At 57.3% G+C, this 15,682-nt stretch overlaps 1 protein-coding gene across 2 annotated transcripts in view; it reads left to right on the top strand.

The window, feature by feature from the left end:
* gfra1a (gdnf family receptor alpha 1a) overlaps positions 1-15,682 on the top strand; it is a 47,097-nt gene that overhangs the window by 3,034 nt on the left and 28,381 nt on the right. Inside the window, exon 4 of one of the 2 annotated variants that reach the window (XM_068328296.1) lies at positions 5,911-6,111. The exons of the other annotated variant lie outside the window; for it this stretch is intronic. Coding sequence (XP_068184397.1) covers positions 5,911-6,111 — 201 coding nt within the window. The remainder of the gene's footprint in view (positions 1-5,910; positions 6,112-15,682) is intronic. 2 annotated transcript variants of the gene reach the window in all.

The following is a 15,682-nucleotide window of genomic DNA, read 5'->3' as shown; positions in this document are numbered from 1 at the left end:
GAGGGTCTGGTGCACCAGAGCCTCTCCTGATGGGAGGTGTCACCCGTTGATCAGCTGATTGGTTTCATTGATTATTGGCTGGTGTCCAGGACACAGTTCTCTCCCACTGACTGTAAACAGAACAAACGATTGGTTCACGTCTGATTTATTTATATTTAAAAGTTCTGTTTGAGCAGAACAAATAAATCCTAAAGTATAAACACATGGAGTTGAACTTTGACCCTTCAGGACGTCACGCCTGCGTCAGGGTCCACGCCCCTCGCGGTGCCGGCTCACACCTCTGTGTAAAGCCTTCCTCTGACACGGAGTGGGACCAGCAGGACGCCTCCTGCCCGTTGTTTGCCCCGCTGTTTGCCCCGCTGCAGAGGGGTGAGGCTGGCAGCCTGTAAGACAGCGCTGAGGGATTAGCCTGGAGGAGAGAGCTCCTGATCGATCCAGCAGAAAACAAGACGTGAAGGGTCTCCTGTGGGGGGCTCAGGCAGGTGGAGAGCAGCTCCACGAGGATGCTTTTCATGTTCCTGTTTCCACACGCCTCCAGCCCCACGCTGGGGCATCAACCCCAACATTTACCCCAGCGCCTCCTGCTCACCAGTGACGGGTTCGGCTCCTCAGGAGCGAACGAGTCCCGGTCGGAGTCACTGCTCCGGAGGGACTCCTATTTCAGGAGGCCCTCTGAGCGTATCCCATGATGCCCCAGTGATCCCCGGCTGCAGGAGCGTATCCCATGATGCCCCAGTGATCCCCGGCTGCGGGAACAATGGGCGGCGCCGTCAGCCTGTGATTCCATAATCGACCCCGCGTCTCCGGCTGAGGCGACTAATCTCCGTGACGACGTACATCCCAGCGCACAGATGCTGGCGTCCAGACGCGGCGCTGAACACCTGTTCCCGGTGAAACGGCCACCGGCGTCAGTCTGAGCCCATTAGAGCGCCGCCCCCACAGCGGCGAGGAGGAGGAGGAGGAGGAGGAGGAGGAGGAGGAGGAAGGCGTCCTCTGGGTCACACGGGACAGGAATTACAGCGGATTGGAACACATGACGCACGGCGTGACTTCACCTCTGGGCTCCGTGACTCACACACGAGTCCTGGTGAGTCCTGGTGAGTCCCTCACCCCCGTTTTATCTTCATCTTCATCATCATCGTTCACTGAGCTGATAACTCATCATCTAGACGTGCTTCTGGCAGCGGCGCCCCTGCTGGCCATTGGACGTCGCTGCACTGGCTCCACCTCCCTACACACCTCCTAAAGGTCAGCTGGGGTCACTCCTGGGCTTCAGGGACCGACCCGGTTCATCCTGGTCCTCCAGAGCCCCCACCTGCCTCCACGGGGGTGGAGGATGTGCTGGTGGATTGCTCCTCCGCTCCTCTGGACGTGTCTTCAGACGTTCTACCTGCTCCGGCGGCGCCGCCGGAGTTCATTAAGGCGCCGCTGCTGCGGCGCCTCTGAGAGCCACACCCCCATTAGTGCAGGCAGACGCTTTGTGTGGAGAACTGACGTCCTCCCAGCACACACACACACACACACACACACACACACACACACACACACACACACACACACACACACACACACACACACACACACACACACACACACACACACACACACACACACACACACACACACACACACACAGGGCCGCGTTCCATTCCTAACGTCCTCCTGCTGGTGAATCTCCCCCTGGTTCGTTTCATCCCCGTTTCAGCGGCTCTGGTTTTTCAATCCTACTTTAGTAAATCAGTAGAAACATAAACAGCCCCCCCCCACAGAAACACTCGTGTTCTGTTCAGTAATCACACCCTGTGAAGTCCCACCAGCACCGAGGGGGGGGGGGGCAGCGGCGACTCAGTGAGTCACGTCTGGGTTCTGTTTGTCTGATCGGAACCACTTTGAGCCCTGGGTTCAACGTGGGAGGGGTGGGGGCGGAGCCAGGTGGGGTCATACAGCTGACCTTTAGGGTCCGTGGGAGTCCAACCGGATCAGATCCAGAGGAGCCCGGATCTGACCAGAACCCGTCTTCCTGCCCCCGCAGCGCTTTGATACCGCCTGAACTTTCACCTCTAGCTCCGCCCTCTTCCCGGTCTGCTCGGCGTGCAACAACCAATCACATCGTCCGCTCAGAAGCCCGACCGCACCAGAGTCTGATGTCACGTCTGTACCGTGTGTCGACATGTCAGAATCATCTGGTCCTCCGTGGTACCGCTGGAGTCAACCTTCAAGCAGTGTGTGTGTGTGTGTGTGTGTGTGTGTGTGTGTGTGTGTCTGTGTGTGAACATCTGCGGGTGCGTGGCCCGGCTGTCAGGCCGCGGCGGCGCCTCAGATCCCCGTGTTGACACGGCGCGCCGCCGGGCTGTCAGCACCGCTCAACCACTGGCTGCAGAGGAAGTCACTCTCATTACGCGCTCTGTGTGTGTGTGTGTGTCTGTGTGTGTGTGCATGCGTGCGTGCGTGCGTGTGTGTGTGTGTGTGTGTGTGCGTGCGTGCGTGTGTGTGTGTGTGTGTGTGTGTGTGTTTACACCAGTGTGAGCAGACACGGGGAGGCGATGCGGAGCTGCGGAGGCTGAAACACGGGTTTTCTTCTGAGCGTTTCTCTGCCCGACTGCGCCGCTGCTCGTTTCCTGCCAGCCGCGGCTTCACACTAGCGTGTTCGTAGCCGTGAGGAACGCCCACACGCGTTGCACCAGCATATTTAGCCTCAACTTTGTGGAAGTTGTTGAAGTGAGTGGGTGCTTTCTTACTTTTTTTTATCTCTAATCTGTGCGCCGCACCGACGCTGAAGCGTCTTCAGGTGCTGGAGACGCTCCATCAGTCCAGGGATTAGTCACGTCCTGACAGCTACGCTTCACACGCGGGTGGGGTCAGGACGGTCCTGGTGATCGCCACCTGCCCCCGTTTCCTCTGACCTCACCCGCGTTCCCAGAAGCTCCTGGTTCTGGTCAACACAGACGTGGTGACGCTCAGAGCGCGGATGTAACATGCTACTAGCTAGTCAAGGCTAGTGCTTTGATCCATGACAGTAGGCCAGAGCACCAGCTTCGATCTTTGACCTATGGCAGTAGGTCAGGGTAACGTGTTGACTTCAGGGGTGTCGCAGGATGTTGCCGTCTGACTGCCTTGATGGGAACGCTACCGGCACCAGCTTCACGTTTGGTCGTCTCCCTGATCAGGATTGGTTCCTCCTGACGGAGCGTCGGCCAATGAGGTGTCAGCGTGGATGAGATCCCCCCCCTCCTCCCTGCTGGCTGCTCCTATTGGTCTTCATGGCATTAGCCACACACGGCGGTCCAGGGCCACGCCCCTTCGGTGTGGGGGATGGGGGGTTGTGGTCGAGGGTCCTGGGGGGGCTCAGGTGTGAACAGGGGCTGTGGATCCGTTCCTGCAGCCCCCACTGCTGACACGAGCGTCCTGAGTGGATCGATGCGGCGCCGTGTCAGATTGGAAACCCGAGGCGGGGGCTACAATGACGTATTGATCCCCCCCCATCTCGGACACATCTTCCGCTGGGGCGTCGCCGGGGGAGGGGCCGGTGGTGTCGGGTTCTCGGCCGCGTTCCATTCGTCCTGACCTTGTCCCGCGTGTCCAGGTGTTTCCAGCAGCAGGTGTGTGTTGGTGTGGACGGTGTGTGGCACGCAGTGACCCCCCCTCCACACGCAGACACACACGCAGTGACCCCCCCTCCACACGCAGACACACACGCAGTGACCCCCCCTCCACACGCAGACACACACGCAGTGACCCCCCCTCCACACGCAGACACACACGCAGTGACCCCCCCTCCACACGCAGACACACACGCAGTGACCCCCCCTCCACACGCAGACACACACGCAGTGACCCCCCCTCCACACGCAGACACACACGCAGTGACCCCCCCTCCACACGCAGACACACCGTTCCAGAGGCGACGGTCCAGCTGTGAGCCCGGCGTCGGGACGCGGTTCAGCCGCTCGCCGTGGGCCAACAACATCATTTAGTCAGAGGTGACGGGGTGGGGGCCCCTCTGAGATCCTCTGATTGGATGTGAAGTGGGGGGGCGATCCATCATGGTTAATAAACAAAGCTGACAGCTGAAACCGGCGGGCGGCAGCGGGGGGGGCGCCGCCTCCTCCTCCTGCTTTATGCAGCATGCAAATACAGATAATTAACTTCACATCCAGCGCTGCACACACCTACGCAGGTGTGTGTGTGTGTGTGTGTGTGTGTGTGTGTGTGTGTGTGTGTGTGTGTGTGTGTGTGTGTGTGTGTGTGTGTGTGTGTGTGTGTGTGTGTGTGACGCCGCCAACGCCGCTGATTGCACACCTTTACGGTTGTAACTGCAGGCTGACGCTCTCAGGGAGCTTCTGATTGTGTGACAGGTGTGGGGGGCGGAGCCTGGGGAAGAGGAGGAGCTGACCTCCAGGGGTCACCTGGAGGAAACTCACCTGTGGGGGAAAACAGGTGCGTCCACAACAGAACGACTGAGGGTTAAAAATCTGTTGCCGCAGTACACTCACTGGAGCACTGATTACTGTGTGTGTGTGAGTGTGTGTGTGTGTGTGTGTGTGTGTGTGTGTGTGTGTGTGTGTGTGTGTGTGTGTGTGTGTGTGTGTGTGTGTGTGTGTGTGTGTGTGTGTGTGCCTGTCCAGCTGCTACTTGTTTGCTAATGGATTAGCTGAAGCTTTAGCGGGGCTTTGATGTGGAGGCGTGAAATCGAACCTCAGATTGTTTCGACCCGTGTCGTTCTAATTGCTGCTCATTGATTGGCTGAGCTGGCCGGGGGCCTGACGGAGCGCCGGGGGCCTGACAGAGTGCCGGGGGGGCCCGACGGAGTGCCGGGGGCCTGATGGAGCGCCGGGGGGGCCTGACGGAGCGCTGCCAGGTGCGCCGGAGCCTCGGCCTTGTGTGAAGCTGTTCTGTAAACCCTGAGCCGTGGGATAATCCCTGAGCTCTGGCTGGCAGGCGAAAAAAAGTTCCTACGCTGTCAGAGCACAGTGGGCGGGGTCAGAACATCGTTGTCAGGCAACATCTGGACGTTATTGGTCACCAGACGTTCACGGAGCGTCATTGTCGTCCTTATTTATCTGCATCACGGTCAACAGTGCATGATGGGTAATGACGCGTTTGGTCCAACAAAGCGCAGCTGATGCTCGTTCCTGAAGAGGTGCATTGTGGTCGTGGCGTCGGATCAAAGCGTTAGCCGCTAGCCGCTAACGAACAAACATCTCTCTGTGGAGGATAAGAGCCTCGCCCCCCCCCCATGTCTGCTTTTGATCACAGAACAGCAGCGATTCCCTGAAAAGCAAACACTGCCTTAAACACACACACACACACACACACACACACACACACACACACACACACACACACACACACACACACACACACACACACACACACACACACACACAGATGTTAAACGGGGGCGTCTGATTGGCTCACATTTGCATTCGTTTCATCGAGGCGTTCTAACTGGAACCGTGTGACCCGGTTTCCTGCAGCGGCTCCGCCCCACATTGTTTCATGTCGACCCCCCCCCGCTCATCTCTGATCTAGAACTAGTTCTGGTGTTCCAGTTCTTTCCTGTGTGGAACCTGGTCCCAGCTGGGGGGGCCGAGTGGGCGTGTCCAGGATCAAACAGCCGGCCCGCAGCATCCCGCCCTGTGATTGGTGGAAGGGTTCACCCCGTTAGCGGTACCGGTTCTGTTGTGGTTCCTGTCAGCGTCCCCCCCCCCCTCTGAAGCATAATGAACGGGCTCCGGGGAACCTTCTGTTCTTACCCCTCCCTCCCCTGAAAACACCCAGAATGCAACGCCTGCCTCAGCCAAATGTTTGACCCCTCCTGACCTGTGAAGCTCTTCCTCCACATCTGACCTCCTGACCTCTTTGACCCCTGGTGACCCCTGGTGGTTGAACGAAGCACGTCTCTTACAGAGGGTGGGGAACCTTGGAGCAGCTCTGCCACTGTGGCTCCAGGCACTGGGGGGGCCCAGGGTGGAGCCCCCCAGGGTGGGGCCCCCCAGGGCGGGGCCCCCCAAGGAGGACCTCCTGGTGTGGGTCGAGGGAACCCGACCTCCACTGACCCCCAGGACCCCAGTAGAAACAGAAGAGCTCATCCCAACTGGGCCATACTGGGTAATGTGTGTGTGTGTGTGTGTGTGTGTGTGTGTGTGTGTGTGTGTGTGTGTGTGTGTGTGAGTGTGTGTGTGTGTGTGTGTGTGTGTGTGTGTGTGTGTGTGTGTGTATGTGTGTATCAGTGTGTGTGTGTCTGTGTGTGTCTGTGTGTGCGTGTATCAGTGTGTATGTGTGTGTGTGTGTGTGTGTGTGTGTGTGTGTGTGTGTGTGTGTGTCTGTGTGTGTGTGTGTGTGTGTGTCTGTGTGTCTGTGTGTGTGTGTGTGTGTGTGTGTGTGTGTGTGTGTGTGTCTGTGTGTGTGTGTGTGTGTGTTTGTGTGTGTGTGTGTGTGTGTGTGTGTATGTGTCTGTGTGTGTCTGTGTGTGTGTGTGTGTGTGTGTGTGTGTGTGTGTGTGTCTGTGTGTGTGTGTGTGTGTGTGTGTGTGTGTGTGTGTGTGTGTGTCTGTGTGTGTGTGTGTGTGTGTGTGTGTCTGTGTGTGTGTGTGTGTGTGTGTCTGTGTGTCTGTGTGTGTGTGTGTGTGTGTGTGTGTGTGTGTGTGTGTGTGTGTCTGTGTGTGTGTGTGTGTGTGTTTGTGTGTGTGTGTGTGTGTGTGTGTATGTGTCTGTGTGTGTCTGTGTGTGTGTGTGTGTGTGTGTGTGTGTGTGTGTGTGTCTGTGTGTGTGTGTGTGTGTGTGTGTGTGTGTCTGTGTGTGTCTGTGTGTGTGTGTGTGTGTGTGTCTGTGTGTGTGTGTGTGTGTGTGTGTGTGTGTGTATGGACATCTGCTGATTCAACGTCAGCCAATCGGTTTACTCTCTGTAGTCCCGCCCACCCTGTGTAGGGTCACTGGGGGCGGAGCCGGTTCCAGCTGGACCAATCCGCCCCACGCCGTGTGACGTCAGTGTGGGCGTGTCCTGGGGGGCTGGCGTTCAGATTAATGAAGTTTATTGTTCTGTGGTGGGCGTGGCGTCCGGGGCGTGGCTGGGGGGGCGGACCTTTAAAGCGTCTCTCCAGCAGAGGAAACGACTGAATTTAAATTGTTTTTATGAATCTGAAGAATCGTTTGTTTAAATTAAAAAGGAGCCCCCCACCCCCCGCCCCCCGCCCCCCAGCGTAGCTCTGGTTTAATGACTTTCTTCATTTACTCACACAAAGACGGCGCCGCCGGCAGTGACGCGCCCCCCCCCATCAAGAACCTTCCTCCCCTCAGTCTCATCATTCTGGTGGGGGCTGCTTCCCTCCCCTCCCCACACACAGACGGGTGTGGCTCCGCCCCCAGACATCAAAGCCACGATGGAGCTCACATGGATGCTGACGGCGGCGGCGTCTGATTGGACGAACAATCCTGACTCTCCAGAGCCACACAGGAAGTCTCCGTTAGAGCCCCCCCCCCAGGCCCCCCCAGAGGAGGAAGACGACTGGAACCTCCTCCTGAACCAAATGAGTCACAAACGTCTGAAAGAAGTTGCTTGGAATCAGAGGAGCTTATGGGGGGGGCGCCCCCCAGCACTGATCCTCCTTCATCCCTTCATTCTTCAGCCCCACAATAAAAACCATCAGATTAATTAGAGACAAAGCTGGGGGGGGTGTTCATTCAGCTCTTTAGCGGCGGTAAACGTTTGAGGAGAATAAATAGAACGGATGATGGGGGGGGGCAGATGGGGGGATCAACGGGGAGGGGGGGTCTGGATTTATCGTCCCGGTGAAAAGTGTCCATCGCCGGACGCTAACGACGCCGTTAGCGTGTGATTGATGAGTCATCGCCCCTCACACTGCGGACGGGGGGGGGTCCATCAAAAAGCTTGTTCGTCCACATCAGCATCGACTCCCAGAATGCACTGCTCTCAGCCTATCCCTCAGAACCACACACTGGGGGGCCCCCACCAGGGTCAAAACACACCCAAAAACACCAGTGGGAGGGGCCTCCCTGACCTGCCCCCCCCCGGATGCAGCAGACAGGTCAGTGAGCATGAGCCTAGAAGGCAGCGATTGCTGTCGACCAATCAGATGCGAGCAGGATCCCCCCCAGAGATGCATGGCCAAATATCACCCCCCCTGTGTCCAATCAGGTTCAGCCTCACGCTGACCTGAGACCAGGACAGGGTGGGGGTCAGGGGGGCACGCCCTCCTGGGGGGACGGGGGGGTTGTTGTTCAGACGAGACAAACACGATGTGAGAGGCTTTAAGGTCAGACGACCAATCACAGGAGCCCAGAGGGAACCAATGAGAAGACAGGACACGCCCAGCTGGACACGAAGGGGATGGGGGGCGGAGTCAGAGGGGGGTGATGAAGAGCTGATGGGGGGGTGATGAAGAGCGAGGCAGATGGGGGGGGCAGACAGATGCCGTGTCTCTTTGTGGCCCTCGTGGGGGGGCTGGTCACTCCTTCATCTATTATTCACTGCTTTACATTGGCTGACAGTGAGGGGGCGGAGCTTATCAGCGGCCAGGAGGACGGGGGTGAGAGGAGAAAGACGCAGTGATGTACATCAACCGTGTGTGTGTGTGTGTGTGTGTGTGTGTGTGTGTGTGTGTGTGTGTGTGTGTGTGTGTGTGTGTGCGTGTGTGTGTGTGTGTGTGTGTGTGTCCAAACGCCCCCCCACGCCTGTGGAGTGGTTCTGTTTAAATCACTGGTTCGGACACGCCGTACCGGCGGAGCGCTGCCCCTCCCGCTGCCCCTCCCACCACCCCCGGTTTGGACAGGGTGAGGCAGTTTGGGGCCGGGGGGGCAGTTTGACGCGGTGCTGCAGAGCGGTTCTGACTTAGCACATTCCACTTGGCAAAGAGAGGAGATGTTGGCAGGAGGGGAGGTGAGCCGTTCTGGGGGGGGGACTCATTACTTTAAACAGAGTGGAGTCGGGGGCCAAGCCACTGGTTTCACACCATTAGCTCCTGGCTACCCCAGCAGTCACAGCTGGGAGGTGTTACTGTCTCTTTAAACGATCAGGACCCAATCAGGATCAATTAAAGACGCAGCAGAACCCCTTCAGAGACCCCCCCACCAGAGGAGAACCCCGTCAGACACACCCCCATCCCCATCAGAGATGGGGGTCTGTTGATCTTGATCTACTCTCCTTTGATCTACTCTCCTTTGATCTACTCTCCTTTGATCTACTCTCCTTTGACCTACGTGCTGTTTGGACCAGCTGGCTCCTCTGGAGATTTAGGGTGTGGGTCACCTGATGCCCTTCAGGTGACCTGATTGGTTCTAAATCGGTGTTCCATCATACAACCTGCGATTTGATCTATGGTTGGTTGTTACGAACCGTATGTGTGTGTCTGTGTGGGTGTGTTAACGACTGGACCATATGCACAGTGTGTGTGTGTGTGTGTGTGTGTGTGTGTGTGTGTGTGTCTTCTCCAGTGACTTTTTCTGGAATTGACCCGCGGTGTTTAACAGGAAGTACAAGTTAGACTTTTAGCGAGTTGGAGTTGGATTTGTTGTGCAGCTTTGTGTGCGTGTGTGTGTGTGTGTGTGTGTGTGTGTGTGTGTGTGTGTGTGTGTGTGTGTGTGCTGCAGACACACACGAGCCAGCGCGTAGGATGTCTGCTTAAACCTGAGAGATTTCCACGCGGCGGCGGCGCCAGCATCTTAACTTGGGGAAGTGAAGGATGAAATGCGCTTACGACTGGCGAGGAAACCGATTCCTGCACACGTGTTCCACGGTGACGTGTTCCTGCCGCCGCGCTCCATCCTCACACGTCGGGCTTGTTTTCCAGCTCCAGATTTACACCAGGAATAACGAGGCCGCGGCGCGATGACTTCATTCACCCGCGGCGCTTTGGCTGCGCCGCCGCCGCCGCCTGAATTAGCTGCGTGCTAGCTGACGTGGAGGTAACATCAGCGCGGGAAGAGCCCCCGTCCTCCGGGTTGAGCTGGAGTTGTGGAGATAAGAGGAGGGAAGAGCTCTAAGCGGGTGTGAAGGGACGTGTTGGCGTTCACCAGTGGGGCTGCACACGACTTGAACCAATCACGTCCGAGGTCACCTGGCTCCACGCTGACAGGGGCGGCGCGGGCTGCAAACGTTCCAGATTAAGGTGGAACGTGGAGACGAGTGTGTCGCTCCCTCGTGTTCCCACAGGCGTGAGGTCCCTTCAGCGGGGGTTTGGGGGGGACAAAGCCATCGGTGGTTAAGTGTGAACCGTTACAGCGCCGCTCGCCCACTAATCCAGCGTTTAAGGTCTCCTCTGCTCGTCTGGAGGCCGATCACGCCGCCGAGCGGCGCCGTTCACACCGGGTCGTTACGGGTTAGTCGCTAACGATGGCTAATGAGTGTTTGTGGACGCTAACGACTCTTCCTCTTCCTCTTCCTGTTCGGAGCCACGCTGCGGCTGGAGGCGGAGCTCGGGTTGCAGTTCTGCAGGAATCTGGCGCCCTGTCCTGTTGCCCCGCCTCCATCAGCTGTAGTCACATGATCACGTGTCACATGACACCGTCCTGCTCAGAACCACTCCTGGGTCGCTACGGGAACAGCTAACGAGCTGCTGCTAGTGCGGTGTTAGCGAAGCCCCGCTAACCGTAGCGGCGCCCCTCCCTTTGGACGTGTGGACATGTGACCACAGCGGCGCAGGACAGCGGGTGGATGTCTGACAGACGACTGGAGACGCTCGCAGCGAGACAACGGTCCCTGGGAGCGCATGACCCCCCGCCCCCTCCCACCGCCACCGGACCAATTAGACGGCTTTGATTCGGGGGCCAATTAGAGCGGCTCTGCCGGGAGGAAGGAGTCGTCACGCGCTGACAGGAAGAAGCTCCGACTGGAGAAGCCCTCGCTCAGCAGCCTGGCTTCTGATTGGACGATCGAGGGCAGGTCTCTGGAGCAGACGAGACACGCCTCCTGACCGGCTGATTGGCTGACGTGACTGTGGGCGTGGCGTGTCTTTGTCGTCCCGTGACGGTTCAGATCCGGTCCTGATGGACGGACACTCGCTCCCACGGGAGGACAGCTGGGATGTCGTTGCCATGGTAACGCCCGCCCCCCCCTGAATGGTCCCGGTAACGCTACCCCTCTGATAACTGATCGGCGCCGACAGTGATGCATTCTGTCCAGCGTGAGCGGCGCTCCGCTGGAGACGGACTTCCTGTCCGCGCCTCCGATAGCGGCGGCGGCGCCATTAATCACCCAGTGATAACGGGGAGAAAATTAGCATCGGCCCTCCTGCCTGTTGGGCGGAGCCTCATCTGTCTGCGTGACCTGAAGGGGTACTGTCTTTCCACACGGGGGGTACCCGACCCCCAGCAGGGCGGCTCCACGGCGCTCGGGGGTCATGGAAACCGTCGGTCGGTTGATTAATTGCCGGTTCTGCTGAGCCAATAGAGTGGACCTCTGACACGCCGCGGTATCGACTCCACTTTCCCACCTTGTTTTCCTCCACTGTCTTTAATGCTGGCCGTATTTGTGCGGCTGCACTTTAAAGTTGACTGTTTGCCAGGTATTACCCCCCCGCCCCCCGCCCCCGTTCCCAGGCTCTGATTCAGTATTTCTAGGCATTGATTTTCCAAAAAGCTATCAAAGTTGTCAAGGCCGGGCAGGAGTGCTGCTCGCCGCCCGGGTTATAAATGTTATTACCACTGCAGGAGGACGGCGGCGGCCGATGATGCAAACGTGCCGACGTGCAGCTTTTACCGCCGGCGCTAATCCGGTCCGGATTATCTGATCGCTGGTAAAGGAAGACGTTGTTTTGATCGTTGGACTGTCCCAATGCATGTCATAAGGACTGGTGCGTGTTCATCAAACACGCCTCACACACACGTGTGTGTGTGTGTGTGTGTGTGTGTGTGTGTGTGTGCCCAGGAGGCGGGGCTGATGGATTTAGCGTAGCCGCTAGCAATCAACTCTGTCGATATGCATTCAGGAGCGCAGAAAGGAGCTGGAGTCGCTGATGGAGCGCTTCAGTCGAGTTGTGATGTACAGTGTGTGTGTGTGTGTGTGTGTGTGTGTGTGTGTGTGTGTGTGTGTGTGTGTGTGTGTGTGTGTGTGTGTGTGTGTGTGTGTGTGTGTGTGTGTGTGTGTGTGTGTGTTGTGGCTGAGCTGTGAACTCGTCCATCCCTCCATCCAGTCTGCTGCTAAGCCCCGGTTTCCATCTGAAGGGGTTTACCTCCTACGAGGTCAGGCCTTCCTGCTGGTTGCCCCCGGCAACAGCCTGCGTCCTCCTCCACGTCCGTAGGAGCATCCTGACGACAGACGGACGGACGACACGCCCGATGGCGTTTAAACGAGGAAGACCGACGCTTTCAATTAACAAAGTAAATCCTGGCGTTGTGTTTGGAGAGTCTCCCACTGGGAGTCATCGACGTCAGCGAGAGTCAGTACGTCCCCCTGGCGCTCGCTGGGGGGGTTGGGGAGGGGATTAAGACAGCTCCACGTGTTAATCCTGATTGGACCGGCGCCGTCGCTCTGAACATGTGTAAACGGCTGGGAGAGAATCGTTCAACACGAACAAACGTCTCCGACCGGCGAGGAGACGACTAATCGTACGAGGTGAGACTGATCAATTGAAGGACCAGGCAGTCAGAGACGGGAACATCCTGCGACACCCCTGAACCACGTGTGACACCCCTGAACCACGCGTGACACCCCTGAACCACGTCTGACACCCCTGAACCACGTGTGACACCCCTGAACCACGTGTGACACCCTGAACCACGTGTGACACCCCTGAACCACGTCTGACACCCCTGAACCACGTGTGACACCCCTGAACCACGTCTGACACCCTGAACCACGTGTGACACCCTGAACCACGTGTGACACCCCTGAACCACGTGTGACACCCTGAACCACGTCTGACACCCCTGAACCACGTCTGACACCCCTGAACCACGTGTGACACCCCTGAACCACGTCTGACACCCTGAACCACGTCTGACACCCCTGAACCACGTGTGACACCCCTGAACCACGTCTGACACCCTGAACCACGTCTGACACCCTGAACCACGTCTGACACCCTGAACCACGTGTGACACCCTGAACCACGTGTGACACCCCTGAACCACGTCTGACACCCTGAACCACGTGTGACACCCCTGAACCACGTGTGACACCCCTGAACCACGTGTGACACCCCTGAACCACGTGTGACACCCCTGAACCACGTGTGACACCCCTGAACCACGTGTGACACCCCTGAACCACGTGTGACACCCCTGAACCACGTGTGACACCCCTGAACCACGTGTGACACCCCTGAACCACGTGTGACACCCCTGAACCACGTGTGACACCCCTGAACCACGTCTGACACCCCTGAACCACGTGTGACACCCTGAACCACGTGTGACACCCCTGAACCACGTCTGACACCCCTGAACCACGTGTGACACCCCTGAACCACGTGTGACACCCCTGAACCACGTGTGACACCCTGAACCACGGTCAGGAACCACACGATTAACAAGTAGAACCACTAACTATTTATCTTGTTATTCATGGTAATCTAAACCTTTCTGACCCCCCCAGACTGACATTAAACCACCTTCTATCTTCTATCTGATCTAATAACGCTAATGCCTCCGTTTTATTAGCATCTCTTTCAAAGAGCTGCAGTAGCATTAGCTCGCAGTTAGCCTCCTCATGTCTCGACCAATCAGGGGCGAGCAGGGGGCGGAGCAGGACGCTCTGGAACGCCTTGAAGGAAACCAGCTGTTGCTTCTCTCCTCCACTCAGCCTGAGTGTTCCGTATCGGATGAAACTTTAGCCGTTCCAGCGTTTTTTCTGAGTGCTAATGCAGTCATATTTATAGCTGGAGCCCCGGGGGGGGGGCAGCGGGGGGGGGGCAGTGGGGGGGGAGTGGGGGGGCGGCGGTGGAGCAGCAGATGTACATTTTCAGACGTTATTAGCCATTGATTTTCTCCTGGATTAAGAGGCGTCGTAATGCTAAGCAGGAGGAATTGGAAATGTGTCCCGATGTGCTGCTATCAGCTGGACACACACACACACACACACACACACACACACACACACACACACACACACACACACACACACACACACACACACACACACACACACACACACACACACACACACACACACACACACACACACACTCACACTCTAATTAGCATACGAGCAGCCTCTCCAATTAGCGCTCCTTATTATTGTGATCTGTCAGATGGGGGGGGCGCAGCAGACAGAAATCAAACGTCCCCCCGGCCGGGTACAGTCAACACATCCTGTCGGGGGGGGGGATTAAACGGCTGTGATGTTCACCTGCAGCTAGCGTGCGGCGCTAGCCGTTGGGTGTGTGTTTGTTTTCTCTGCCCCAGACGCTGAACACCCCCCCCACGCTGGGACACGGCCAGGAGAGTAATGGAGTCAGAGGAGCGACGCTCCTGAGTGCTCCTGGGGGGCGGGGGGCACTCGTCTGCAGGAAACTATCAAAAAGCAGAAGAATGCACTTTACTGCAGCGACTGCTGAGTGTTCACACACACACACACACACACACACACACACACACACACACACACACACACACACACACACACACACACACACACACACACACATCTCTAAAGGTTACACACACAGTGTTCACTGAGACGCGACCCCCCAGCACAGAGCCCCCATCGCTTCTTCAGACAGGAGTTCAACTGGAGGCCCGGCGCTAACGTTAGCGTTAGCCACAGGATGGGGAATCATTCAAACGTGTACACCGGGGGGGGCACAGTGGGGGGGTGTTAGCTTCACAACAACAAAGCGTGCGTCCCGTCAATGGACTGATTGATCCGTTGGAGGTCGTCCGTCTCTGAAGGTCAAACCACATCCAACACGCCATGCTGGTGAAGCCCCGCCCCTTGCCCACCGCCCGCCGCCGCCTGCAGGCGTCGGTTGGCCTCATTGCTAGCATCGGTTGTTAGCGTTTGTTGTAGCATCAGTCGTTGGCATTCATTGCTAGCATCGGTTGTTAGCGTTGGTTGCTAGCATCGCTCGTTGGCGTGATGCAGAGGCTGTCCCGTCGGGGCAGTTCCTGTCCTCTGATTGGCTGGTTGAAGCGGAGTCATTCCAGGTTGGTCAGGAACAAACACGTTTCCGTGTCAGCGCTGTAGTGAATAATGAATGTGTGCGACGCCTTCAGGTCAACAGACACCCGTGAAGGAAGCGTGAACCTGCGGCTGGAGGACTGGTGATCATCAGGCCAGAGAACGGGTTCTTTTGTGCCTCAGATTTTAATTAATGCACTGGGGGGGTCGTTAATATGGATGTTCTTGAGCCATGGAGTGCTGGCAGCGCTTTAAACAGAATTCATTCTGACATTGTCTCCGTCAGTGAATAAATAAAGACGTTTCTGCTCAAATAGCTTTTTTCTCTGACTAATTATTTGATCCAACCTCGATTAGAAAAGATCAGTTTGATCAGCGCCGCAGCGGGAGGACGGGTCTCAGGCAGACACAATGGAGCTGTCTCCGGGGGAGGGGTTCGTCTCCGGGGGAGGGGTTCGTCTCCGGGGACGTGTCTTCTCTCGCGTGGTTCTTGTCTTCATTCCTCTCCTCTTTCCTTCGGTACCGACCCGTTCAGCTCCACCGGTTCCACACGCGTGTTCACACTGCATCCGTCCAGGCTGCTCTCCGTAACACGTGTGTCAAACTC

This window comes from Antennarius striatus, chromosome 11 (genome assembly GCF_040054535.1).
Source record: "Antennarius striatus isolate MH-2024 chromosome 11, ASM4005453v1, whole genome shotgun sequence".
NCBI lineage: Eukaryota > Metazoa > Chordata > Actinopteri > Lophiiformes > Antennariidae > Antennarius > Antennarius striatus.
The sequence above is the reverse complement of the archived record's forward strand: the minus strand, read 5'-3'. Positions and strand labels throughout refer to the sequence as shown.